General features: G+C 36.6%; 1 protein-coding gene across 2 annotated transcripts in view; it reads left to right on the forward strand.

The window, feature by feature from the left end:
* The window catches only part of ITGA2 (integrin subunit alpha 2), a 79495-nt gene that overhangs the window by 18229 nt on the left and 34953 nt on the right, over nt 1-26313 (forward strand). Inside the window, exons 1-7 of one of the 2 annotated variants that reach the window (XM_039869920.1) lie at nt 2712-2818; nt 6351-6441; nt 15175-15284; nt 17749-17840; nt 20872-20986; nt 21164-21291; nt 23664-23812. In XM_039869920.1, coding sequence (XP_039725854.1) covers nt 15218-15284; nt 17749-17840; nt 20872-20986; nt 21164-21291; nt 23664-23812 — 551 coding nt within the window. In that variant the 5' untranslated portion in view covers nt 2712-2818; nt 6351-6441; nt 15175-15217. Of the gene's footprint in view, nt 1-2697; nt 2819-6350; nt 6442-15174; nt 15285-17748; nt 17841-20871; nt 20987-21163; nt 21292-23663; nt 23813-26313 lie in introns of those variants that run through there. The other variant, XM_039869918.1, reaches the window with a different exon arrangement.

Raw genomic sequence — 26313 nt, forward strand, 5'->3', positions numbered from 1 at the left:
GTTTCTCCAGGACTATCGAGCACAGTTCTCTTGGGAATCTTTGCAGTCACCTAAGAGTGTGCTCCCTGCCTTGGTGACTGCTGGGCCCTCCTGCTGTCCCTGTGATGCCCAACTTACTGTCCTGTGCCCCTCCTCCCACTAATACCTCTACAGCAGCTGAGGACTGGTCCACACCAGGCATGAGAGAAATGTGCTCCATGTCCTTAAAGCAATGACACCCTGTGCTTACACTGTCGTATTCAGGCCTTAAAGTTCACACACACACACACACAGTTGACTCTTAAACAACACAAGTTTGCACCACGTGGGTCCGCTTATACATGGATTATTTTTTTCTTTTTCAGTAAATATATGGTTGGCCTTTTGTATCTCTGGGTTTTACATCCCTGGATTCAGCAGCCACAGATTCAAAAATAGTATTTTTGATCTGTAGTTATGAATCTGCGTAGGCAGAGGACTGACTTAAAATATATGTGAATTTTCAACTGAATGAGGTCAGCACCTCTAACTCCCATATTATTCAAGGGTCAACTGTGTGTATGTGTGTGTGTGTACGTATATATGTGTGTATGACTGTATATATATGTGTGTATATGTGTCTGTTGTGTTTATATATTTGATTAATTGAGATTGTATTTTAATTGAGCTGTAATTCACATATAACATTACATTAGTTCAGTTGTACAACATAATGACTTGATATATGTATATATTGTGAAGTGATCATCACAATAAGTCTAGTTAACATCCATCACCACACAGTTACAAATGTTTTTCTTGTGATGAGAACTTTTAAGATCTACTCCTTTAGCAACTTTCAAATGTGCAATACGGTATCATTAACTACAGTCACTATGCTGCACATTACATCCCCATGACTTATTTCTAAGTTGGTAATAATATGCATACATATATGTGTGTGTATATACATATATATATATACATATATATAGTATATTTAACTTCTAGATGATAAAATGAACTCCATCATGATTTCATGTCATTACATGATCTGCCAAAGTCCAATTAATAGGGGAAAATGAGGTCATTTTATATACAGTCATATGTGGTCTTTCCAGCATTAGACATTGTAAAAGTGAGAGCAGTTTGACATCATCTCCCCAAGCTTTTATAGTATGTTAGATAATTGGCAACGTATTTAAAAAGCATTTTAGAGTTCTGCACTATGGGGTGAGGTTAAATTGGTGACTGGAAGCACCAGTTTTTCTGAATGTCAGCTCTGGTTCTCTGCTTGATTCACTTTCTTTTGCCTTTTATTTCCTCAAAAGTATAAAGAATTAGTGGTGCATATGAACAATAGATGTTAAGGAGAAACTTTGCAAATGTAGACCTATATAGATTTTGCTAAGAGTATTTCAAAATTATAATTTGTCCTTCTCTTCCTGGTAGCACATATTCCTAAAAAATAATGAACGGAGCTCTCTAGAGTAAACATTCACAGTAAAATGATTTCGGCACCTAGAGAGGCACAGTGACTACTTTAAGTCCCCAGACCCTCATCATTGACTTCATTATTCCTTTGGAGGACTCTACAGAGTCCGCTCCCAGAAGTACGCAGGCACAGTGGAAGAGCAAGCCCTTTTCCTCCATCCTTTTAGTGCCTGAAATAACAGACTTATGAAATACTGTGCCCTTTCAGTGCTACCCAGAAAGTGAGATTTTTTTGTGTGTGTGAAAACACGTATTAATGGAACTTCTGTGTGAGTTTTAAAAAGTCCACTCTGCCTTCAGTGTCTGCAAAGATAAATACTGATCTCAAACAACATGAAACATAGTCCCATCTCAATAGAGAACATTAAATCGCAACTGCTTTCTTTCTCCTGATGAAGTACTGCCAACATTAGTGCTATCAGTGTCAGAGAGGGAGACAATCAAACTTATTCTTTCCTTTATTCCCTTTCCACTGGAAACAAGGTTTTTCAAAAAAAAAAAAAAAGTCTATCAAGGCTTCATCCTTCTTAGTCTTTGTTGTTTTTAAAAATTATCATTTCTTGAGCCTTCAGAAGGAAGCATCAAGAAGCAAAACCACTTTTGACAGTTCACACGGGAATAAAAGAGATAATGACATCTTTCCTTACATTTTCATCCTCAAAAAATGATTTCTTCTGAAAGAAAATGTTGTAATTTTCAGGGAGCTGCAATTTTTCTACCTCCTTTGATGCAGTCAGCCACACTTTTTCAACGGACATTTCATAGCGGGTCCATGTCAAGATCTTCAAGGAGATTCAGAAGAAAGAGAAGAGAGCCTTCAGACCCTGCCCTCGGGTAGCTTAGAGTCTTTGCATTAAAAAGAACAAATAGAACTGAAATTACTTAAGAATCCCTACTGGTAATAAGTGGTTTAAGAATAAGAGCTCTTGAATCAACAGCCCTGTGCTCAAATTCAGCCTTTATTCTTATCACTTTCCACTTGTGAGAAAACAATTAAAATGTTAGGTGCCATCTCTTCGGCTTGCTTATGAGAATGAATGAGATAGTGAATCATGCATATAAAGTAACTTAGCATAATGCCAGGGCCCCAAATAAGTACCTAAACAGCAGTAGCTACTATTTCTTGGTAGATTGATAAGGAGAATAATTATTATATCAAACAAGTCTTTTTAAGTGGCCTTTGAAAATTATATTACAAACATTCGCAAGTTCTAAATATGAACTATATTTTTGTTTCTTTAATAGGCATTTTAAATTGTTGTATGGCATACAATGTTGGTCTCCCAGAAGCAAAGATATTTTCCGGTCCTTCAAGTGAACAGTTTGGCTATGCAGTACAGCAGTTTATAAATCCAAAAGGCAACTGGTAAGAATATTCTCTTCTTTATGATTTCAATAAAAATACTAAGTAAGTTTAATATATGACTGCAATTGCTTGTTCAAATTGATGCATGAATATATTATTAATGGGTAGGCCTTAGATATCCTTAAATAAAGGATCTTCCATTGATAATTAATGGGATGATATAGTGGTACTTTTTAAAAAACTGGATAGAAAGTTTTCTCTTAATATTCCATAGCAAAGTCATAATACCAGTTTTGACTATTTAATAGATGATGTATAGAAGCTCATAGATGATAGATGTGTGTGTGGGTGTGTGTGTGTGAGAGAGAGAGAGAAAATGATAGATTTGTCTCCATTTCTTATTCTTAATCTGGTATCCTTTGAGCTTTGTAAATGTTCAACTAGCTGATGCTTCCTCTGGGAGGTTTCTAGATGGTAGAATTGTTCCCCAGATTTTCTCCTTCAGCAAGGCTGTCTGCTGGCTTCATTTTAAGTCAGCCTTCTCTACCCCATGTGACAAACGGTTCTCACAAGCAGCCATGCAAAATTTACAAAGGTACCTTTTTCTAGTGCATTTAGTATCTTTTATTTTTGCCCCAAAATGCCCTCAGTTTTTAATGCTGTGTAATGGTTACATTTATAAGCCACCTTCATGGATATGGAAATATATACCTCCATTGCTGGTTTAAGTTTTCCATAGTAATTATGAAAATAAATTCAGGAAAAATCAGATATTCTGGAAGTTGTCTTTAGGCAGAAGAGCCATATCTTCTCTTCTACCGCTGTTGATGCCCACGGGTGGACAGGAGTCCTGCCACTGGAACCTTTTCTCCCTGTTGCAGCAGAAGGCTCCAGACTCAACCTGGAGCTTCAGATCCATGATCCTGTAAGGCTCTTTCCAATGATTAAATGGGCTTTTGTTGGCTTATCAAATAAGAGCTATAAGTTATAACATTTTTTCAGTGTCAATTTATGTTTGATGCGCTAAAATATGGAATTCAAAGAAACATTTAGAATCCAAATTATTCACATTTTAGAGTATGCATATCTATGATGGGGAAATGAAATGATATTATCACTCAAGAGGGTAGTGTTTCTCCAAAGGCATCATGGAGGAGGTGAATCATGAGGTGAGTCTTAAGGGATGTAGAAGAATAGGCTCGAGAAGAGCACTAACGAATGAGAGAAGACCTAAGAAGCAATGTGTGTTGCAGACAGTTGGTCTGTCATCTGGAAGGATAAGAACAGTATGTTCGGAAATCCAGTGAGTAGCAATAACTGTCATCATTAGAGTGTGCATCTCTAACAAGTATCTAATTATGCTTTGATAACCATAAAATGTGGTAAAGGAGGCTAGAAATATATTATGGTTGGTATAGTTTGACATTGGAATCTGGCAGATGATGTTGCTAATGACACGATATTACATATTCAGCCCTGAACTGCAGGCAGCCATCTCAAACATCTCCACTTTAATGCCTAATAGACATGTCAAACTTAATGGAAAGAAAACAAATATCTGCACCAGCTGATAAGGCCGAAAATTCTTGACTCCTCTCTTTCTTTCATCTCCCCCATATCTCATCCGTTAGCCAGTCCTGTTGACCCTACCACCAAAATAAATGATGATGGACTATTTCTCACAATCAAAGCCAACAACTAGCCTTGCAGGTACTGAAGCAGCAGCTTCTCAACCCTTCTCCTGCTGCCCTTCTTACCCCTGTGTACTCTCCCTCATTGCAGCCAGTGTGAACTTTTAAATGTCACTCTTAGATTAAACCCCTCTATTGCTTTCCACTGCAATTAGAAGAGGTTAAAATTCCTTAATGCTTCATGGTCTGGTCTCAGTTAGCCTCTCTTACTTCTCGTTTTACCCCTTCACCTTCGTTCACTATGTTCTGAGAATTCTGTCTTTTGTCTGCCCCTTGAACACACCAGATTCATTCCTGCTTCAAAGCTTCTGCACATTCTTTTCTCCTGGAAGGAACAGTCCTCCCAAGATCTTCACTTGGCTGGTTGGTGCTCATCTTTGTCTCAGCCCAGATGTCTCCTCCTCATAAGCTTGCTTTCAGAGAAAGCCAATCTAAATTAGCACTTTGACGAGCCTGATCCTGTCTGATCCTGGAAGCTAAGCAGGGTTGGGCCTGGTTAGTACTTGGATGGGAGACCACCTAGGAAGACCAGGCATAAAAATAAAAAATAAATAAATGAAAAAAAAAATTAGTACTTGTCACACCTACCAGTCATTCTCTAGCCTGATTTATTTTCTGCATAGCAATTATCAATATCTGAAATTATCTTTATTTGTTTATATGCTCATTATTTGTCTTTTCCTCTGTCTCTGAGTTTACTGACATCATTTTGTTCACTGGTGTGTCCTCAGAACCCAAAGTGGTATCTGGCATTGAGTAGGAATCAATAGTTATTTGTTGAATGACTGAATGAAAGTTCTATTCCCAAATGATTCACCCAAGCAATTCTACAAAGTGAACTATAGTAGATTGATTTAAGTATCAGCTGAACAAGACCTTTAGACATACTCTGATGGTCTGATTCATAAGCCTGGCCTTGCTGAGGACAATCTGGCAATGAGCTTGTAGTTTTTCTGGGACAGGGTAACCCTAAGAGACAGAGTCACCATCAGTAATGGATGTATTAGAGATGATAAGCCTATCAAGGATTGTAAGGCATCTCAACCACTGGCTACACTGCGGGTTGGAAGTTGGATAAGACCAAAAGGGGCAGAAAGTTGTCAGGAGCCTAGTAAGTAGATGCCTAGGAAAGTGAGAGTCACACATATCTCCTTTCTCTCTTCAGGATTCTCTCTAAACATACAAAATGTAACTAAAAGGCGAGCGTATTAGCAGTTTATGGCGAGATTCTCCTGCTGTTAGGGTTATGTCAAGACCAGGGTCACCAGATATTTCTCAACCCTGCCTTGGCTTTCTCGTGACATTCCTGAAAGATGAATAAACACAGGACAGTGGCTATTAGGAAACAAGGTACCACTCTAATAGTGGCTGGGCTAGTGTTTTTAACTCCAGTGCTGTGTTTTCTGGTAGGGTACAGTATTAGGCTTTTCAAGGCCTTGCCTCCCTCCAGCCTATATATAATCACCAGCTAGTATGAGCACACCTCACCACCCAAGAGGAAGAGAAGGGAGAGTACGTATCTGGCCCGAGGAGATAAGCCCTGTGGAGGTGTTAGCAGGAAGGAAAGAGAACAAAAGCTGGCCTGGAGTGCCAAGCTGTGTCCTTTCACTGATCTGACTTTGTAAAGCAAAGAAGCAGAAGAGGCCAAGTCATGGACATGATCTAATCCATCGCAGGCTGGATACCATGAGAGGTGCAAAGTACAAGACATAGATCTTGACTTTAAGGAGTGTGGAGTAGAGTCAGTGAGGAAGATTTACATGAAGAGTAAGCGGCCATGAATAATGCTGGAGACATAACCAACCCTTAACACCAACCCTTTGTAGCTAGCAGTGTTTATGTTCTTTTAGTGACACTAACTATATTAACTTACTATTAAGAGCTCATTTTCTCTTCCCAAGGCCTGGGACACTAGAGGGACAAGGTTCTCTCCTGACATTTCTCTTTACAAAGGTGCCTTGCCGCAGAAGACAGAGCTGTAGTAGGATTCAGGTGAGTGGGTTTTCTCGCTCCAGGGCTGGAGTGGGTCACAATTAAGACAAGCAGCCCTTCACCATGCTCAGGCTCAAGAAAAATAATATGAAACTTGGAATCCAGAATTGCCTCTTTGTTTTGAGAGCTGGCACTGTGTCCTCCACTCCTAATTTATGACAATTGCACAGACATTATGGAAGTGGCAGATGTAGGAAGGACTGTTTAAACATTAACTTTAAACATTAACTTTTCTTCTGATACTAATCAAGTGAGCTTTGGGCACAGAAAGTGGGATTACTATGAATTCTTTTAATAACTGTGAATCTTTTTCCTTTACACCTTATGTATATCAGACAGACACACACACACAAACTTTATTTTCTTTACTCCCTTCCTGCTTGTCTTGAAGCTGCTGCTTTGGTAGTGTTTTCCTTGCTTATTTTGACTTTCTTTACAATCTACCTCATTGAGTTCCACTCCATCTCTCAGCCCTTACTTTCCTTCTAACAACTCGCTTACAGTTCTAGTCCAAGTTTTCTTAAATTATACTCTGCTACTTCAAAGAACAACTTTAACTGTTTCATATGTCCATGTTTCTAAGAATTTATAGGCATATTTTCTATTGGGATCTATAAGATTTTAACAAAATCTCTTACTAGTTTTATTTATTATGTTTTTATTACACAGAGAAAATTACTCTAGAAATAGTGGTGACATGGCTTTGAGAATTATAGAGCCTTTTTAACAGTGTCACATGAGCTGGATAATTTTCAAAGCAAGACTACCTCCCAAGCACATCACTGGAGCACCCTTCTGTCCATGAGTAAAGTTATGGTCTGTTCTCCCTTCCGGACATGGTGAAAGTCATCTTGCTTGGGGGCCCTCCCACATTCTACACACAGGATGTTCGAATGAAGATGATGCAATCCTTATCACAAACAATTGCACAAAGGATTGAAATATGTTTAAAATCATTTCCTGGAATTCTGTAGTGATATGCACTGTTTCTGCTTGTCTAGTCCGAAGGCCTATCCTGAGAACAATCTGAGCTCATTTTATGACTCAGACTCCTTAGAACATTGCAATCATTTGTGTACACGGACTGTCTGGGAATTGGGGGGTATTGCCTGTTGTAGAAATGTATTTTTCTCATTCCAGCAACAACGATTGCTTGTTTAGTCCTTAATGAAATAGGAGAAATATAATGAACATGTGTCATGGCCAATGAAAATCTTTAATATATATATGACCTTATATTATAGTTTTAACTTTCTAATTAAGAAAAAAATTAATAAAGCTCTATGTGTGTTTTAAATATAACAGATTGTAAGAGACATGTCTGTAAGAGAAGTTTAGATAAATAATAAAGAAGAAACATTCGGTTCTATAACAGACATCGATGACTGTGTTGTATAGTATGTTGGTAAATATCAGCAGTATGTGCAGGAAAAATAGGGACCAAGTACCTTCTAGAACCCCATGGACCACCCTAGTGTTGATTCACCTACATTCGTCAGCACCATAGTTGTTAATTTTTTTTTCCACTAAGTTAAAATAGTCCTTATGGCTAAAATTTTTTAATGGTTTGTGTTATTTATCATAAATCTATAGTAAACAGGGCACTTTAAATATCTCCTGCTCTGACTTGCTTCTCCTTCCCCAACTCTGGACACTAATGTCTACGTATACCAACAAAAACACATACACATCCATCTTTGTGACTTGCATGTGGAAGAGATCTGTTGCTCCAGAATGTCTGAAGACTTTCAATGATCTATGAAAATCTTCCATGCCTTACTAGCTAGTTTTCTATCATTTTTAGCTTTTCTCTGAGTTAACAATGGAATGTCTGTTTCTGGAATAAAGTTCATTTACAAAAGTGAATGTGGCTTACACATACACACCTTCTGGTGCTGGTTGTCTAAAACTTTTCCATCCAACTCCATCTGAAGAGGGATCAAAAGAATGCTAAAGATGGAACGTATTTGTTAATCCAGACAGTAGAAAAACCATGAGTACCTCTCCTCTAGAAGAGTTCTTAGGAAATTCATATGATAAAGAGAATTGCAGATCTAGGCTTTGTTGACAGACACTTAGACTAGGTTCTTTTATGTGAAAACAGGAGAAGTTATAACACCTGACCTCACAGAGAATTTATGAAGATCAGGAGTTAAGGTCTATAAAAACTGTTTATGAACTGAAAAGCAGTTTATAAATGTTGCTTTTCCAATTTTATCATTGGTAAAACAACCATCTGCCACAGTATCTAGTTGAAAGGTACTGTCTCATGGGCTTGGATTTATAAAGTGTGACAGTCTTAAAATCATATTTTATCTCCCCACTGGAGCCCAAGAATGTGCAATTTATATCATCACAAAGCTTTGAATTGAATTATTTCAGCTTTTGATTTTAACTTCAGGAAAACTACGTGTCAGACAGGTCAACATAACAGAATCAGTTTTTATTAATTCATTTGCTTCCAGGGCAAAAGCTAATTTTGGGTTTTTTTTTTTTTTTTTTTTTATGAGACAGAGCAATAAGCTTAAGATGTGTGAGCAACAATGAGTGTGGTGGACGACATGTCCAGGAGAACTTTGCAGGGTTAAACTTTGCAGGGTTAGCCATCTCGCTGTCTGAGGAAACCATCTGATAGCCAAAGAAGTATGAAGCAGTATCATGAGGCCTAGATACTAAAATCGCTTTTCAACATATGCCAAGCCTAACTATTATATCTATAATAGCAATGTTTCCCAACCAAGAGCTAAAAATGACCTCTCTTTACCTGTTTTCCTCCTTCCAAGAAACGCAAAGTCTTCTCAGATAAATTCTTTCCATCAAAGAGTCTTTTTAGGTTACAAGCAGGAAACAGGTAAACCTATAGAACTCACCGGATCCCTTGTGTTGTCAATGGCCTGGATCTAAACCATATAAGGAACAATGTTTATATTTATATATTATAGTCTTTGAAATTGCTCACATTGGTATGGATATTATGTACAATTGGCTTCTAATCCCAAGTAAGATGTCCACCTGGATGTCTGATAGATATCTCAAACTTAACATATCCATTGCTGAACCCCTGAGCTCCTGCTAACCTCAAAATCTTGCTCTGCTGATAGTATCTCCTTATCTGATGATGGCCACTCAGTTCCTTTTAGCTTCTCAGGCAAGAACTCTGGGGTCATCCATGACTCATTTCTTTCTTTCTTTCTTTTTTTATTCAAAATCTAACCTCTCAAGAAACACTGCTAGTCCTACCTTCAAAATATACCTAAAACAACGACGCTTCTCACCGCGTCCCCTTCTCCCTTCGCGGTAGGAGCGCTCCAGCACCCCTTGCGTAAATTAATGTCGTCCCGTCCTAAGTGCTTTACCTGCTTCACCTTCGCCCCAATGCAGACATTCTCAACAGAGCAGCCTTCACAATCCTTCTAAACAATGTCAGATCATGTCACCATTCTGCTCAGTACCCTCCACTGGCATTCTCATTGCACTTGGAGGAAAGCTGAGTCCTTACAACGTCACTCGAGTCTCCATGTGATCTGGCCTCATGACGAGTCCGCCCTCCTCTCGTCTCAGTCTCCCGTTCCTGAGCTCCGGTCCAGCCGCTTTCGTACTGGCTATTCCCACAGTCTGCTCTTCTCAACCATTACAGTCTTATGTTTACTCTTTTACCATCCTTCAAGTCTTTGCTTAAATGTCTCCTTCTTAGTGAGGCCTTCCCTGACCATTCTAGCAAAAATGACGATACCCTCCAACCCATACTCCCAACGCAACCCTGTCTGTTTTTTCACAAAGCACTGATCACCATCACCCTATATATTTTACTAACTTATTAAACTTAGTGTCTATCTTTTCCTACGAAAATGTAAGCTCCACAAGGCCAGAAATTTTTGACCGACTTATTCATTCACGTATCCCCAGTGCCTTGAATCAAGTCTGGCATATAGTAGGTCTGGCCACCAGGTACAGCCTCACAGGTTGTAACCTGCACAAGGCTAGGGCACAACATTCATATGGCAATGGTACCCACTGGAGTTGTGCAAAATGTCAGCCTCTTAGGACCTCAATAAACATTTGTTGAATCAAAGAAAACATGTTTTCCCTTCTATTTTAAGTACCTCTGTTAATAAGCCCTAGAAAAGTCACTAGTACTAAAGGAACACTTGGAGAAGTTAAAGACTCACAGACCAAAGGAAGATATTCATAATGGCCCCTGGATTGTGGGGTTAAAACTATCTATACCACTATAAATACTGTTTACCAACTTGACAAAGAATTTTGAATTTCAGTGGAGGTGGGCAAATTGGCTGTGTTTTGGAACTCTACATAATCACTATTTTCCCACAAGATAATTGAACAGTAAGTGTTATTTTAAGTAGTCTTGGAAGAATTCCCAGTTTCACTGTAGGAAAAGAGAAGTTTATATCTTAGGATTTTGTTTTGTTTTGAGACTCAGCACACACGGCCGTTCATGCAGCTCTTTTGTCTGCTAGTGATTAAGTGAAATCCACTACTTCAAAGGCTTTGCCATTCATCAGCAGGGTTTACGCCCTCACTTATCCTATTCCCCACCTTCATAACGTTCTCTCCTGGCATGTCTTTTCCTGCTATAGCTGGTTACGTAAAGTTTTATAAGTAAATACACCAGCCTCCCTTGTCTTCCTGTCTGATTAATTTAAGAATATCACAATTCCCTTGGAGTAGCCACTGGTGATGTCACAGCCTTTCCTTACAAGAATGAGTTGCCAGAAAGCAGGATTTCATTGAGCAAGACCTTTGGGTAAAAGTGAAGAGGAGAGTCTACAGGAAACATTGCCAATAAAGGATGTGGCGATAGTTTTTGAAACATTCTCTGTAATCACTAGTGTGACTTGTAGGCTACTTAGTACTATGGGTCGTGATATTTTAAAAATGTATCATACGTGAGGACACTCTTGTTGTTTTCCACCAGTCACCAAAATAATCTGGTTTTCCATTGTTTTCTATTGTCTGTGTTAAGAGTTTAATATGGCATAATACTGGCAGAGATTTATATGTATTCTTTGAGAGAATTTCACGTACTTTTACATCCTTCTTGTTAAGTGGCACACACTGTGCAGACGCTTGCTTTTCTCTCCTTCCTGTCTGAGTAATGAAGGAGGGCCATGCTCTCGCAATGGTAGTGGAGATTTTGCTCCCTACAAAAACTCCACAGTCAGCTTTTGCTTAAATAAATACAAGTTTGATGCATAGTAGCTATGTAGAAACTGAATCAGGAACAATTCCTGAGCTGCGAGGTTATCAATCCTGATTTCTTCCGTGAGGTGGGAGGAGGTGGGGAGAGTATCCAGGGAAGGTTTAGTAAATAAAAACATAAGTAGCCTTTTGAGCTTTGTCATTAAGAAAATGGGTAGCTAGTGGTGCAGCTTTATTGCTAGAAGCTCTGAGGGAAAAAAAATAGGTACATTTTAGATGAGAAACACTTAATTTTTGTTCTTTAGTATGTTTCTCTGGGCTGCAGTGAGGGTGGATGGGAAATGTTCACACTAGAAGTTACTCAAATGGCCACATTAGTACTATCTAGACTTACCCTGTTCTTACCTGCATTGTCAGCAGTGTAGCCTGAGCCCCACTGTGTGAATGTGCTTTTACAGAATGACCTTGACTGTCCTTCCCATCTGCAACCACCCTATACACCACAGAGCCACATCACTCCCCCATCACAGTAGGTGTGGCCTGACCCTCAGTCTCCAGTTTCTACCCCTTGATGATTCTGGAACCCAGCCCATCTGTTCATAAGTTTTGCCAGTCTGGGCCCTCTGCCAGGCCTTCTTGAAGCTAAGAGAAAGGAGAATAGATTTAGGATGAAGAGCTTGGACTTCAGAATCAGTTACACTTGGCTCTCACTAAGGGTGTGGACATGAGTAAGTGGCTTTTTTTCTCTGTGTCTCAGTGGTTCCATCTGTAAAATGGAGATAAAATCACCTCAGACTTATTTTACACAGTAAATTAGATAATGTTTTGAAAGCCTCACATACAGTACCACCTGTTGTAAGATTTGCTGTAATTAATAGGAATCCTCAGAATGCCAAGGAGCAGAGGCACACTTCCGACAATAGTTTCTTGCTAGATGGTGTTATTTTGCTCCCTACAAAGACTCCACAGTCAGCATTTGCTTAAATAAACATAAGTTTGATGCATAGTAGATATGTGGAAACTGAATCTGGAACAGCTGGCAGAACAGTAAGAATATAATGCTTTCCTCTCCTTCTCTCGCCACTTGGTTGAGTTTTTGTTTTTGTTTTTTGACTTTAACTTGGACAAGAAGAAATTCTCGTCAAGAAGAACATAATTAAAAATTTTCTTCCTAACTTTTCATAACTTTTCCTAACTTTTCAAGAAGAACATAATTAAAAATTTTCTTCCTAACTTTTCTTCAACCAAGAGAGTTCTTTTAAATAATAACAGAATCATTCATTCATGCTTATTTGCTTTTTCATTCACTCCTTCGACGGATGCTATAGCACCATTCCTAGCCCTTGTGACAGTTCCTCTCTAGTGGGGGATTTCGTCAGTAGGCAGGCAGTTTCAGGGTAATGTGATAAAAACTGGGCTGGGGGAAGTCAGAGGCTATGGAAGTACTCAGGAAAGCCACCTTGCCCAGATTCAAAAGAACCAGGGGACTTCCTGGAGGAAGTGGTGTCTAATGGGAGACTTAATGAATGAGTAGAACTTCATCCAGCAAGAAACAGCATGTGTGAAGGTTCAGAAGCAAGAGAGACTTATTAATTGGAGGAGCTGAGTTCAGTATGACTGAAATAATAGAATTTCAGGAAGGCCATGGGAAAAAAAATAGGATTGGAGAAGTAAGCAAAAGCCAGATTGGAGAAGTAAGCAAAAGCCTTATCTTTTAAAACATGGCCTGCACACAAAAATCAGAGGTAATACTGTGTAGTCCTACTATGGAATGAAAACCAAGGGCTCATGCAGACAGAGAAAACCAAACAGCTGACAGTTTTCACAATACAGAGTCTTCAAAATTTTCTAAATTCCTCTGAGTTGTCATACATTCGAAAAGTATCAGATATGCTCAAACACGCATTTCAAATCCTGCTACTGATTCTCTCCCTCCATTAAGGCAAATATTGGGACTTACTAATATCCAACATTTAGATTTCTATATTTTCCAAAAACCTTAACCTCTGCGCCTGGTGTTATTGTAATCCCATCTATAGGTAATAATTTAATAGGTAAATTGTGCTAGACTATCTGCTTCTAAGAAGACAAAAATCTTCAGCTTTAACCTGATTCAAAGTTAATTAAAGTATTCGAGAATGCTTTATAAAATATTAGTTTGAAAATAATTATATAAGATGCATAAGGGAAGAAATTTATTACTGAATAATTAATTGTCTCTCAAAATAATCTATATTTTCATTTTTCCACGACTGTTCTTGCTGTTCCCTCTGCTAAGAATGCTGACTACCACCTTTATCCTTTTGATATCCATTTTGCATCCTTTGACTATTTTAATATTTGTTCCAGAGGGTAACTTATTCATGTCTTTTCATTCATTTGTATTATTATTATTTCACTTGTCATGCATTTTAAACAGTTTTACTAGATTTAGTAAACAGAAGTGTGCCTTAGACATTTTTTATCCACTCTGGCACTTAGCATGGGACACATGTTGTTTAACTGATAATGATAGAATATTTATACAGAAGGCTTATGAAAGAATTGATTTCATAGATAAATAATCTAATCCTCCCCAATTTTGACCAAAAAAAAAAATGTCGAGTCAAATATTCTTTCTTAGTAACTACATGCTGCTCAGTAATTAACTTGCTATAGTTACTAAAAATCAGACTGTTACATAGTCTTCTGTCCACTCCTCTGTGGCCAGAAATGTTGAGTCAGAGGTTTTACAGAGAAACCCTCAACTCTAGTTGGAGAAGCTCTAAAGGAAGTGAAGCTAAGCAATGGGAGAATGTGAGCACCAGTCTCTGATTTCTATATCCTGTATTCAGGCTGTAAACATGCCGTACCTAAGGAGAGTACCATAGTACAGTTGCTATGTAGTTTTGCCAAGGGCCCCCTTATGTGGACAACCCACTTGGAAAACTCCTCTACTCTCTAAATAACATATGAAAGCACTTAGGGAATAGAAAGCACTCAACAAACGTTAGTTTTTGCTTTTGGTTTTAATATTGTTTGCTTCTTTAGAGTTATGCTGACCACTACCATAGCCACTTGCCACCTGTGGCTACTGCGCACTTGAAATGCTACTTGTTCATATTGATATGTGCTCTAAGCATAAAACACACACTGAATTTCAAAGACTTGATAATGTCTAAAGCTCTTTAATAATTTTTATATTGATTGCATGCTAGTTTGGATATATTGAGTTAAATAAAGTATATTGTTTAAGTTAATTTCACATGTTGCTCTTTATTTTATTAATGTAGCCACAATAAAATTTAAAATTACATATGTGGCTCATATTTGTGGCTTGCATTATATTTCTATGAGATGGAACTGTTTTAGAGAGACCTCCCAGGATGCTGTGGCAAGACAGCTGTATTGCAGACAGACATTCAGGATCTTGATCAGCAAAGAGGAAAGCGATCAAATTATAGTTGAACAAATATGAACTATTCACTTATTAAAAATTGAAATTAAATGTGTTTTTTTATTGTTTTGTGTTGTTTTATCTTTAAAAAACAATAGCTAACATTTTATATCTAATGAAAAAATTTCTATTTCTAGGTTATTGGTTGGTTCACCTTGGAGTGGCTTTCCTGAGAACCGAATGGGAGATGTGTATAAATGTCCTGTTGATCTAGCCACCGCTACATGTGAAAAACTCAATTTGCAAAGTAAGTTGTAATTAGCAATACGGTGTTTTACAAATGACAAAATCTGATTTGTCACATATGTGATTGAAAAAACAGCAACAAAACTAATCATAGGTCTGTCTTAGAGAAGTACAGTTTTTTTGTTAGTTTGTTTGTTTGTTGTGTTTTTTGCCTATATCTCTTTATTTGCATGGGGCCCAATTGTACCCAAATTTCCAACACAGTTTGAAGAGTTGAATTAGTAAGATGCATGGGAAATGTGCTGCCTCCTGGACCATCTACTGCCCAGACTGTGTGAACCAGTTTCCATTAAGATTGTTTTGCTGATTATTTTCAGAAATCTAAGAATCCATACCTCTCTCCCTCCTCAAAACAAACCATTAAGTATGGAAATATACTAGGACTGATTTTAGAGGTGCTAAGAAACACTCTGTGTTTCTGATCATGTCTAAATAATTTCATGCTAATAAAAGATATTCACAATTTGGAATCATCTACAGTTGTTTGGAATTGCTGCTTTAATTATCCACATCTCAGGTGCTTTCTATTAATGCAAAAAGTGACTAAAGGTACAAGACTGGAAAACTAAATGAATCATATTTCCACACAATATTTCCTGATGCAAGTAAAAGTTACTTAATTTGATCACAATCATCATTCAAAAAAAGCCAGCACAGAGGGGTCATGGAGTACCGAAGAATTAAGGCATGGGTTAGGAACATACAGTGTTACGAAAATCAAGAGAAAGAAGAGATTCAGAAACACTGATTAAGACTTAGAAACAACGGCATGAGTGTTTCTTACACATTTCTGTATATTTGATTTCCAGCACAATTTCTGGCATTTCTAGATTAAGGGCTCAATAAACCTATTTTCATTGAGGTGGAAGAAGTATCAATGGTGTCAAAAGCTAGAGGTTGAAGGATATGAAGATGGAGTACAGATCATCATCTATTTAAGGTGGCTGTGGGTGATTAGATCAGTGTTCTCCAAACATTTTGAACACTCTCCATACGTATGTATATGATACATACATAATACATATATTATACACATATAACACATATATACACATATGTAAAATCTTTAGAAATAATAAAAATATATACATTAGGTATGAGTGCTCAAAAGTTTTATTATATCACCCTTAACATTTCATATCACCTCTAACTTTCAAATACTCACCCCAATGTATATATTTTATTTTTAAAAAATTATATACATGTACTGACATATTATCTTTCTAAATAAAAATAAATTTAAAAGAATAATCATACACATAGGAGTTCTATTATTTTCTTTCTGTACTCCATATCATCATATTTTGTAACTTTCTTGCCTAGAGTATAAATCCAACAGTGCTGAAGGGAGAACATAGATTACAAAGAATTTAAGAGTGGGTGAGTAGGGACAGTAGATCTCCATTTTCAGAAGTTGATTAGTGAAGGAGAATTGGGAAAATAGTTCAGTGGGGTAGCAGGGTTAGGAGAAGTTATTCTAATAAAAACAAAGAGATGATCCTATTGGTAGGGACTGTGGAAAGAGGTGATAAAAAGGGAGTGACTATTAGTCAAGAAAAGAGTTAATTGGACAGAATTAACTTCACTGGTCCCTAGGAAAATGAGTCTTAGAAAGAACATTCCTTTCTCTAAGACACAAAGGAAAGAGTTCCAAGAATGACCTTTAAGTAAACATGAGGGAAGCTGAGATTATCCTTAGAGTGAGACTGTCTTCTCTGCAGGAGGCAAGTTATTCAGAGATTGATGGGACCTGGTTTGGTTTTGGAGACCTGAGAAGAAGGATAAAGTTTTCAAACGGTCAACTTGGGACATGGGGGATAAGCGAAAGTGGCAACGCTGGTTTGGCAGAGATGAAAGGACACGAATAAATAATGACATTTTGAGAACTGCGATGTTCTCAAGAATGGATACAGTGGATGATGCCCTGGTTCAGTGGGAGAGAGGAGCTGGAGATATTTATCTCATGTCCTACATGATTGGCCTCATGATTTCCTTTTAAAATTCACTCACTATTGCTTCAAGGCAGATTCTACCATATGGCATTCTTTGATAATACTTGAATAATATTTTTTTCTGAACCAGAATGAAGCATTAGGTAGAGTCACCATGACCTTGGAAAGAGCAGGCTGGCAAACTGGACACTAAATGGTGTCCTCAGATGTGTTTTGTTTTGCCAGCAATTGTTTTTTAGAAAATTAAAATATAAGTGCTTATAAGTTATGCCCTCTCCAGACCCTACCCCCTAATATTTCATATTTGCAGCCTCACACATTTAAGTGAGCTCCCTGATCACCGAGGCCTCTCATTTCCTTACATTTGACTGAATAATGTGAACACTTGTCTATATGACACCAAATTTAATGCTACATATAAACGTGAGTGTGCATGGGTTTTTTGAAACAACTTTAAATAAATGGTGAAAATATAGTCACTTTTTAAACTGTTTCCTCCCCGCCCTTTGAAAGCTTCCACGAGCATTCCTAATGTTACGGAGATGAAAACCAACATGAGCCTTGGCTTGACTCTCACAAGGAACATGGGAACCAGAGGATTTCTCGTGAGTGTTTACTTTTCAAGTCCTCATTCCTCTTTAAAAAGTAAGAAGTCAGTGTCTCTCACCGTCCCTCCTATCAAATCAAATCTTGAGGTTTAAATGTTAGTACTTGCTTTTTGATAAATCATGCTACATAGCTATCCAACGTGACTAACAATCTCTTGACGTGTAGGTATCTTAAGCTATTCGGCAAAACCACTGCTACAGAAGGTTTAGAAAAAGGGGAGCAAAAATGGCACCAATTCTTTGCCCTTGGAAAGTTTGACCAGCCTTTGCAGATAACAGCAGAATTCCAAGTCTCATTTCTCCTTCCTGTAGAAACATTCAAGATAGGTACTGCTAATTCAGAAAGTAGGTTTCAAAGACAAAAAGTACTTTTGTTTTAATCATTTCTTCTAACCTGTGGCTAATCTGATATTGTATAAGGCATGGCTCAGTCTCTCATTTTATTTTATGTTAGTGTTTACTTTCATTTAGTTTCTAGAAGGCTGTGAAAAGATATCACAAATCAGTGAAGTGGAATGCCTTATTTAACAAGTGGTCTGGGTCAATTAGTTGGTTAATAACTTACATATCCAAATATACTTTCGAGCGAATGAAGAAGTTGATATATAAAAGTAGAAGAAAGTGGAAATTTTCTGAAAGAGGGAAGAATTTCTGAGCTTAGAGCTAACAGAAGAAATAATATAGGAAATTTTCGAAAAGATTTGACTATATACAAAAAATGAAAACCATCGCACACCAAAAAAAAAGTTTAAAAGCAAATAAAAATTCAATTTTATTAGACATTACATTTCTACCAGCTCATGTGGGTGAATCCTAGTTGTATTGCCCTGTTAAAATAAGTCTTAGGAAACTTATTTTAACTTCCCATTAGTTATAGCTATACCACTGACATACTAAAAGCCTGTATTACTTGGTAAACTACCTACCTAAAAGCCTGTATTACTGGATTTTTCTAAAAATGTAATCAATTTGAACATTCTTCTATCAATAATAAATATTAATATTCAGACAGACTTCAGTACTGCTAAGTAAATCAACTCTTGCTTATAATATGCATTCTATCAATGCATAATTGGATATTACAATGAATCTTCATGATTTATGATATTCCAAAATCTTTATAATAGGGTTGCTTTTATCTTTTTTTACTTGCTTATTTGTTTTTAAATTCAGAAAGATAAATATATTGAGGTATAGGGAGTAGAGAATGTACTTCAAAAGTTTTTAACTTGTAACTTCAGGCAGAGTAAAATAAAGTTGCAGGAGAATTTGAGAGATTAACAATGTAGCAAGCAGAGAGGAAGGGTGGGAGGTGGGTGAGAGAAGAAAAGAAGGAGAAAGCCAAAACTTTCTTTACATACCTAAAAGATTAAAATCTTAAGATACTCCTAAGAATTATGTGGAAAAGACTGACAATCATCACATTTTTCTGAACTTTAAATTCTGGGCTTAAAGCAGGAATGTAGTTCTGGCATTAACAATTGGCATATTCTAATTTCAACTTCTTTTAATGCTGTTTTCCATTGCTTTTAAAATAAAAAAAATTTTTTTTTGAATTCTTCATGAGTTATTATTTTTTGAGGTGATTAAAAAAAATCAACTTGGAGGTGGGGATATAGGAATCAATAATCGTTATTTGGTAAACTACCAAAGGCATTAATTATGATTTTCCCTTAATTGGCAAAATGAACCAGTTTTATAGGGAGAAAAATTAACTTTGTTCATTGAGCATGAAATATGACTACAGTTGCTTCCTTCTTTGAACTATTGACAATTAAACTGGGTCAAATAAATTTCCTCTTATTCTTCCAATTGCTTTTTGCAAGTACACTTTTCTGTTCAGTTTTAATAAATGGTCCACAGCTTAACATAATGTTAAACCTTGTAGATGGTTTTTTAAGATCTTGACTGGACTTCTTTTTCTCATTTTTTTTCCTTTTACATCTAACAATTTTAATATTATTTAATCTAATATTTCTTGTGTGGTTTAACCATGAGTTAATCAGGAGCTCTCGTCATTCAAGGGCTGCTGAAAAGGAGAGATTTGGGTTTGGGTTGATGTAGAGATTAAGAATTGAAGCACATAAGGATGTGGACAAGAAGACAAGTGCCAACCTGGATGACTGAAGGTTTTAGGGAGTGGGAACAAGGAGTTCTGAAGTCCTCAAAGAAATACTTTATAGCAACGTTAAAAACTGGCAGTTCATTTCATGGACCTCATTTGTATTTAGCACATAGTTTTTTTTTTTTTTAAACCATGAATTTTCACACAAAATTGTCCTCTCTGATTCTCCTTGAAAATTTGAGAGATCTGGCAACACCAAACCTGTTTCACACCAGTCAAGGGGCCGGAGCCACTGTGGCCTGTCCCTGCTTGTGAGGCATGGGCTCTTCACTCACCTTGGTGTCTACACCTGGCCCCGAGCACTCATCTAGTTTTCCTGCCTGGCCCTTGAGGCATGTGGGGTTATGGTCTCTGCTGAATAGTGCAAATGGAAAGGACAAATGTTCAAAAATGACAGCGATAATGATGCTGACTAGCAATTATATACCACTTGCTATTTGGCCAGCACTGTTTTTAGACCTATTTCATGTTCACAGCCACCTTAAAAAAATAGGGGTATGATTATCCTCATTTTGCAGATGAAGCACCTTAGACCTAGCCAACTGAGGAACAAAAAATGAACTTTGCACTCGTTTTGCATTCTGGGTGTTCTCTGGAAGGAAGCACCCCTTTTCTCTAGCTTAGCATGTGACCTATGGGCCCCTCCTCGCACTGACACCTGTACCCCTCTTCCCAAGAGGCTGCCATTGGGCACAGCATGTCTGCCGCCTTCTTTTTCACTTCTGTTCGCTCTGGCACTCAAAGACATTTTTGACTTGTTAGTTTCAAGAGTTGACAATTCCTAGTATCTTGTAAAAGAATAAATTGATTTCCGAGTTTTATAAATGGGAAGGTAGAGGGCTAACATTATCCATGTTTTGTCATTGCGCTCTTTTTGTTTGTTTGTTTGTTTTTTATTTGAAGACATGTGGTCCCCTGTGGGCGCAGCAGTGTGGAAGTCAATATTACACAACTGGTGTTTGTTCTGACGTCAGCGCTGATTTTCAACTCTTGGCCAGCTTTTCACCAGCAGTGCAGAGTAAGTTAAGAATGTACAGAGGGTCTGAGCAATGTCTTACATCGAAGGAAATGAAAACATGTATCAATGAGTACCACCCAGCCCTTCAACTCTATTTTACTTTAAGTGTTATTTTTATTTGGGTGTAAAGTCTGACTTACTTATGGAAATCTGTTTCTTTTATCTTCTTGTATGTAGCCTGCCCTTCCCTCATTGACGTTGTGGTTGTATGTGATGAATCAAACAGTATCTATCCCTGGGAGGCAGTAAAGAATTTTTTGGAAAAATTTGTACAAGGCCTGGACATAGGCCCCACAAAGACACAGGTATGGACATCAATAATACACACATTAACCCACAGTTTGCTTTCTGAGAAAATATTGTTAGTTCTGAGGTCTTAAGTTGTACATTTGTCAAATACCCATATTAATTGTATTTAATGTTAATCTTGGAACTTAATTGAAACTTGTACTACAGTGAGTTATTCTACCTTTGGCTTTGCCTAATGCTGGTCTTTGAGCTTATAGTTCTATTTCTGACACAGACATTGAATATGGGATATAGCATTTTGATCTTCTTTATTTGCTTATTTTTTCCTCTTCTAACTCATGAATTTATCAATACATTTTAAAATCTAATATATATATTTTATTTCTATCCATTTGGAGTAATAACGAATTTTGTTGTTGTTTACTCCTTGTTGGTAAAACAATTATCTTTGAATTCTGGGCTTTTTATAAGTTTGTTGACAGCATAATTCTACCATTTATTATTTCATATTCTTTTATCACATTTGAGCCTAGCTCCTTTTTTTCACACAGAACAAGTCTTTTCAACAATTTTTCATAGCCTCTATGTTTTAAGGAGTCTTTAATTTGCTTTTCTATCTTCATGAGATAAGCAACCAAACTCAAGAGCAGAAGCTTCATGCTTCTATAAAAAAAAAAACACATAGTATTTATTTTTAAAGTTCTGTAGTTTTTTTCTTTCTTTCTTATTGGATCTGCCATTTCATGTGTCACTGTGGTTGCAGTAGTGGATTGAACCAATGTCAATAGAGACCGGTTTACAGAGTTACCAGTCTGTGTTCTCAGGTTGCATCTGATGCTCCAGTGTTCAATATCTAGTAACAATTGTTGGAACATTTTCCTCTAAGTGCTTTGTAGTTATCCGTATTAAAGATTATTTTTCTGAGTTCCTACATAGCATTATAAAAGTTTTACACTTTTTTCCCCATTGACATTGTTTCTTAATACCAAGAGGGCATTAAGGCCTGCTAAAACTTTGGAGGTTTCACTGTGGGATTTTACCAAAAAATTCTGTTAAATAAGAACAGGTATAGCTCTGGTTTCTGGAGAGCATCACTGCTAAGGCCTCTCATAGGAGAAGTTTTCATACGTATCTGCTTACTTTTTCTGTCTCTAAGTGGATTACACCCAAACATGGCTTATTTTATTTAATCGTTTCTCGTATGGAATTCATGGGCTTCCTCTTCTTGTCTGCCGACCCAAATGCATCTTCTTCAACTCTAGAGGTGGTTTTACTCAGTCTCTTTTATTGCAATCTAAATATGACCTTTCTGTAAGTCTTATTGTATCACATTTCTTTAAATCTTCTTTTCAGCCTTCCCCTTTCTCACACAGAAATTCTAGCCCTAAGGCTGTGTCATGGGAGGTATAGCCATCTTCCTCTCATATTAGACTCTGAAATCCTCAGAGTTATTTTTGATCCTTTCCTCTCTCTCAAGTCTTACAACCTATCCTAAAGAGAGGGACCCAGGACTATCATATTTTTGCCATCTTCTCAGTGGCTAATTAACTACCTTCCTAGCAAAAGTAGCTGATTAAACTAAAATATCCAGACCTTGCCCTTTTCACCTTCTTTACATAATGACCTCTATTTCAGAGACCCTTTTACCACTGATCTCTCATTACCACTTCCTACTTTGGAAGCCCCAACTCCTAGGCATAGAGGGTGATTTCAGTGCTGAGAAAAAGGACATTAACTGAAGTGTTTGACCTTGATCTAAAGGATTAGGGTTATGTGCCCAAACATCTTGTTCAGAAGTGGTCTGTCTCTCAGCTCCCTCAAATCAGATTTTCTGAAATGGCATTTTATTGAAGGCAGGAAACTCTTGCCCCACATGCACATGTAGCATCTTTCCTCCTGAAGTCTGTGATTAGAGGAAATCCAGCACAATAAGCACATCCAAAATGACAGCATTGATTCGCCTGTTGCTTTTTCTTGTATTCAACTCTAATTCTTTGTTTATTATATAATTATTCTCAATCGATGAGATATTATCTTCCATCTGTGACTACTTATAATTGTTTACATGTTTATATCTATTATTAATTTAGAAAATTTTTATCATTTTAATCTTTCTGTTATGGACTTTATTCTAATATTTATTCATATTAAAATATTATAGGGCAATGCTTAAAAATTTACAATTGTAACACCTGAGAACCAAATTATACACAGTATCACGTCATCTTGTCAATCAGTACTGTTGCTGTACGTTTACAGGCTCTAACAAAGAAGTCATTCCATTGGAAGAAAAAAATAACTTCTTACAAACAAAGTTGGAAATGATTCCCTTAAACTATCAGCCCAAATCTAAATGCACTTTTGGTTTTTATTATATTGGTTAAATACAAATGATTTATAACTTAATGACAACTCTGCTCTCTTGCAGGTGGGGTTAATTCAGTACGCCAATAATCCAAGAGTTGTGTTTAACCTGAACACTTTCAAAAGCAAAGCTGAAATGGTTGCAGCAACATCTCAGACATTCCAACACGGTGGGGACCTCACAAATACATTCAAAGCAATTCAATATGCAAGGTGAGTTATTAAGGTAATAGTCCAATATTTTGATAAAATAGAAGTTGTTATAAGTAACAAAAAGAAAAGACAAAGAAAAATAACATACCTGGTACTTGCACTTAAATCAGAAATAATAAAGAAGAAACGTTTAAACATTCTGTAACTTTTAACACTTTTAGAAGGCAGTAGGAAATGCAGTTTAAAAATATTTAATTTCTGGGAGTTTCATGCAATATATGATTTTTAAGATTTTATATTACATAAATGAAATGAAATTAAAAGGCCTTAGGTTAAAACAATGGAAATGGAACAATCTGTAATTATTTGTTAATATTTATCAAGGCCACAGAGAGCTCGAGCTAATGGAGCATGTCATGCAAATTAAGAAGGGCCATAGAGTCTTAAATGTCAATGACCTAGAAGTCTGAACTGAATTGAATGGGTTTATGATACTCATTATAATCTGGAGCAGTGCGGATTTTACAACTATTTAGCACTGTCCTAATTCTTAGCTCGGTTACTTTATTTTTGACCTTCACCTTCACTCTGCTTTAATCAGATACTTTACAAAAATGCTAAACACTCTCCAATTATTAAAAAATAAACAAGAATAATAAGCTCACCTTCCCTTAAGCCTACTTTGTGCCTTTTTCTCCTTCTTGTGCATTCCTTCCTTTCATTACCTATGCTCCTCCTCCACTTCCTTGAAACATACGGCTCTGGCACTAGGTAAACGTGGCCCCCTTAATCACTCAACAATGCCGTGGTCCTGCCTCAAGCCTCATCCTCTTTAGCTTCTCTGAACATTTGATAATGATGAGCATACACTGTTATTCTTGTCCCCGTTGCTATGACACAACAAACTTCCGGAATCCCTGCCAACTTTTTGTCAATAATTTTGCCTCTTCTCTGGCTCTTTTTTCTAATTTTTCTTCACTAAACAGAGCCCTCTTTTATTACAGCCCTTTTCTCTTTGGCATTGTATCCACTCTCATGGCATCAGCATCAGCCCTATGTGGGTTAGCCCATTGCTATGTTGTCAGCTCTGACCTCTCCTAAAATCCACACAGGCATCCCGCTGATACTGAGTCTCTTTATTTGGAGTGGTGGCTCACTTTTCAAATTCAGTACATCCTAAACTGGCTTTATTCTTTTCCCTGTTCCCTCCTCCATGACTTTGTCATTTTGATTCATGCTACCACCTATTCCCCTAGTCATTGAGACTAAAAACTTGATGGTTTTCTTTATTTTTTGTACACCTCCGTAGATCATACATGTGATCAGTCACCACATCCTGTCATTTCTGTTTTTGAATTTCCTCATATCTGCTTTTTTTTTTTTTCTAGGTATACATTTTAGTTGCTGTTTCTATTAACTGGTGACTCTCCCTATATGTCTCAAAGGACTATGACAGAACTTGGGTGATTTTAAAAAAGGCCAAGAGATAAAAAGTCTTTTTAAAATACCATGTCAAATATAAAAGACCCACAAAAAACATTAATGAATTTGATTATATCAAAATATAAAAATCTGTACAAAAGTAATACCATTAAAATTCAAAAGATGATTAATGAGTTGAAGAAATTATTTACAATACATATGACAAAGGATGATTTTCTTTATTAACAAAAGAGCTTTTAAACATTAAGAAAATGAACACAGAAAAATGGGCAAAGATAAATAAAAATCAAGAGTTCATAGAGAAAGAAACAAATGGCTAATAAATATGTAAAATGCTTTATAATGAAAAATGCTTATAAAACTATGATTGCATATTATTTGTCACTTCTCAGAATGCTCTGAATTAAAAAATTTAATAATCCTCATTGTTAATGAAAGGAGGTGGAGAAATGTATTCTTATACACTGATGGTAACATAAATTGCTTAAAATTTTTGAAGGTCAGTTTGGTATTATCCATCAAAATTTGAAATGTCTATATTCTTTGTTCCAGTTATTTTATCATACATATACATTTGAAAAAGTACACCTAGATATATATAAAAAGAAATTCGTTACAGCATTACTTAAAAAAATCAAAATGCCCTAAATGCCCAATAATGGGGAATTGGTTAAATAAACTATGGTGCCTCTAAACAGTGAAATATTATGCTGTTGTTAAAAAAGAACAGGGGCATCATATGAGCTGATATTCTATCAAAAAGAAAAACAACTATATAGAATATGCCTCCATTTTTGTAAAGGTGTATGGGGTAGACTATGATATACATCTAGATAAAACACTGTCTAGAAGGAAACATAAAATGATAACAGTGAGTACCTTTAGAATAGGGGCTTGGTGTCAAATTTTTGCTTTATCTGCTTCCAAATGCTTTGATATATATATATATATTTTTTTACCATGTGTATCTATTACTTTTAAAAAATAATTTGTATTGAAAAAGTAAACGCAAATTCAATGAATAAGATTTATGACAAGAATGAATTTCTTTGTTTTGTTGATTAGTATTAATGGATTTAATTATCAGAAGGTAATTCTAAGGATTCCTGCTATAAATA

This window comes from Pteropus medius, unplaced genomic scaffold, assembly GCF_902729225.1.
Source record: "Pteropus medius unplaced genomic scaffold, Ma_sr-lr_union100, whole genome shotgun sequence".
In the NCBI taxonomy this organism is placed as follows: Eukaryota; Metazoa; Chordata; class Mammalia; order Chiroptera; family Pteropodidae; genus Pteropus; species Pteropus medius.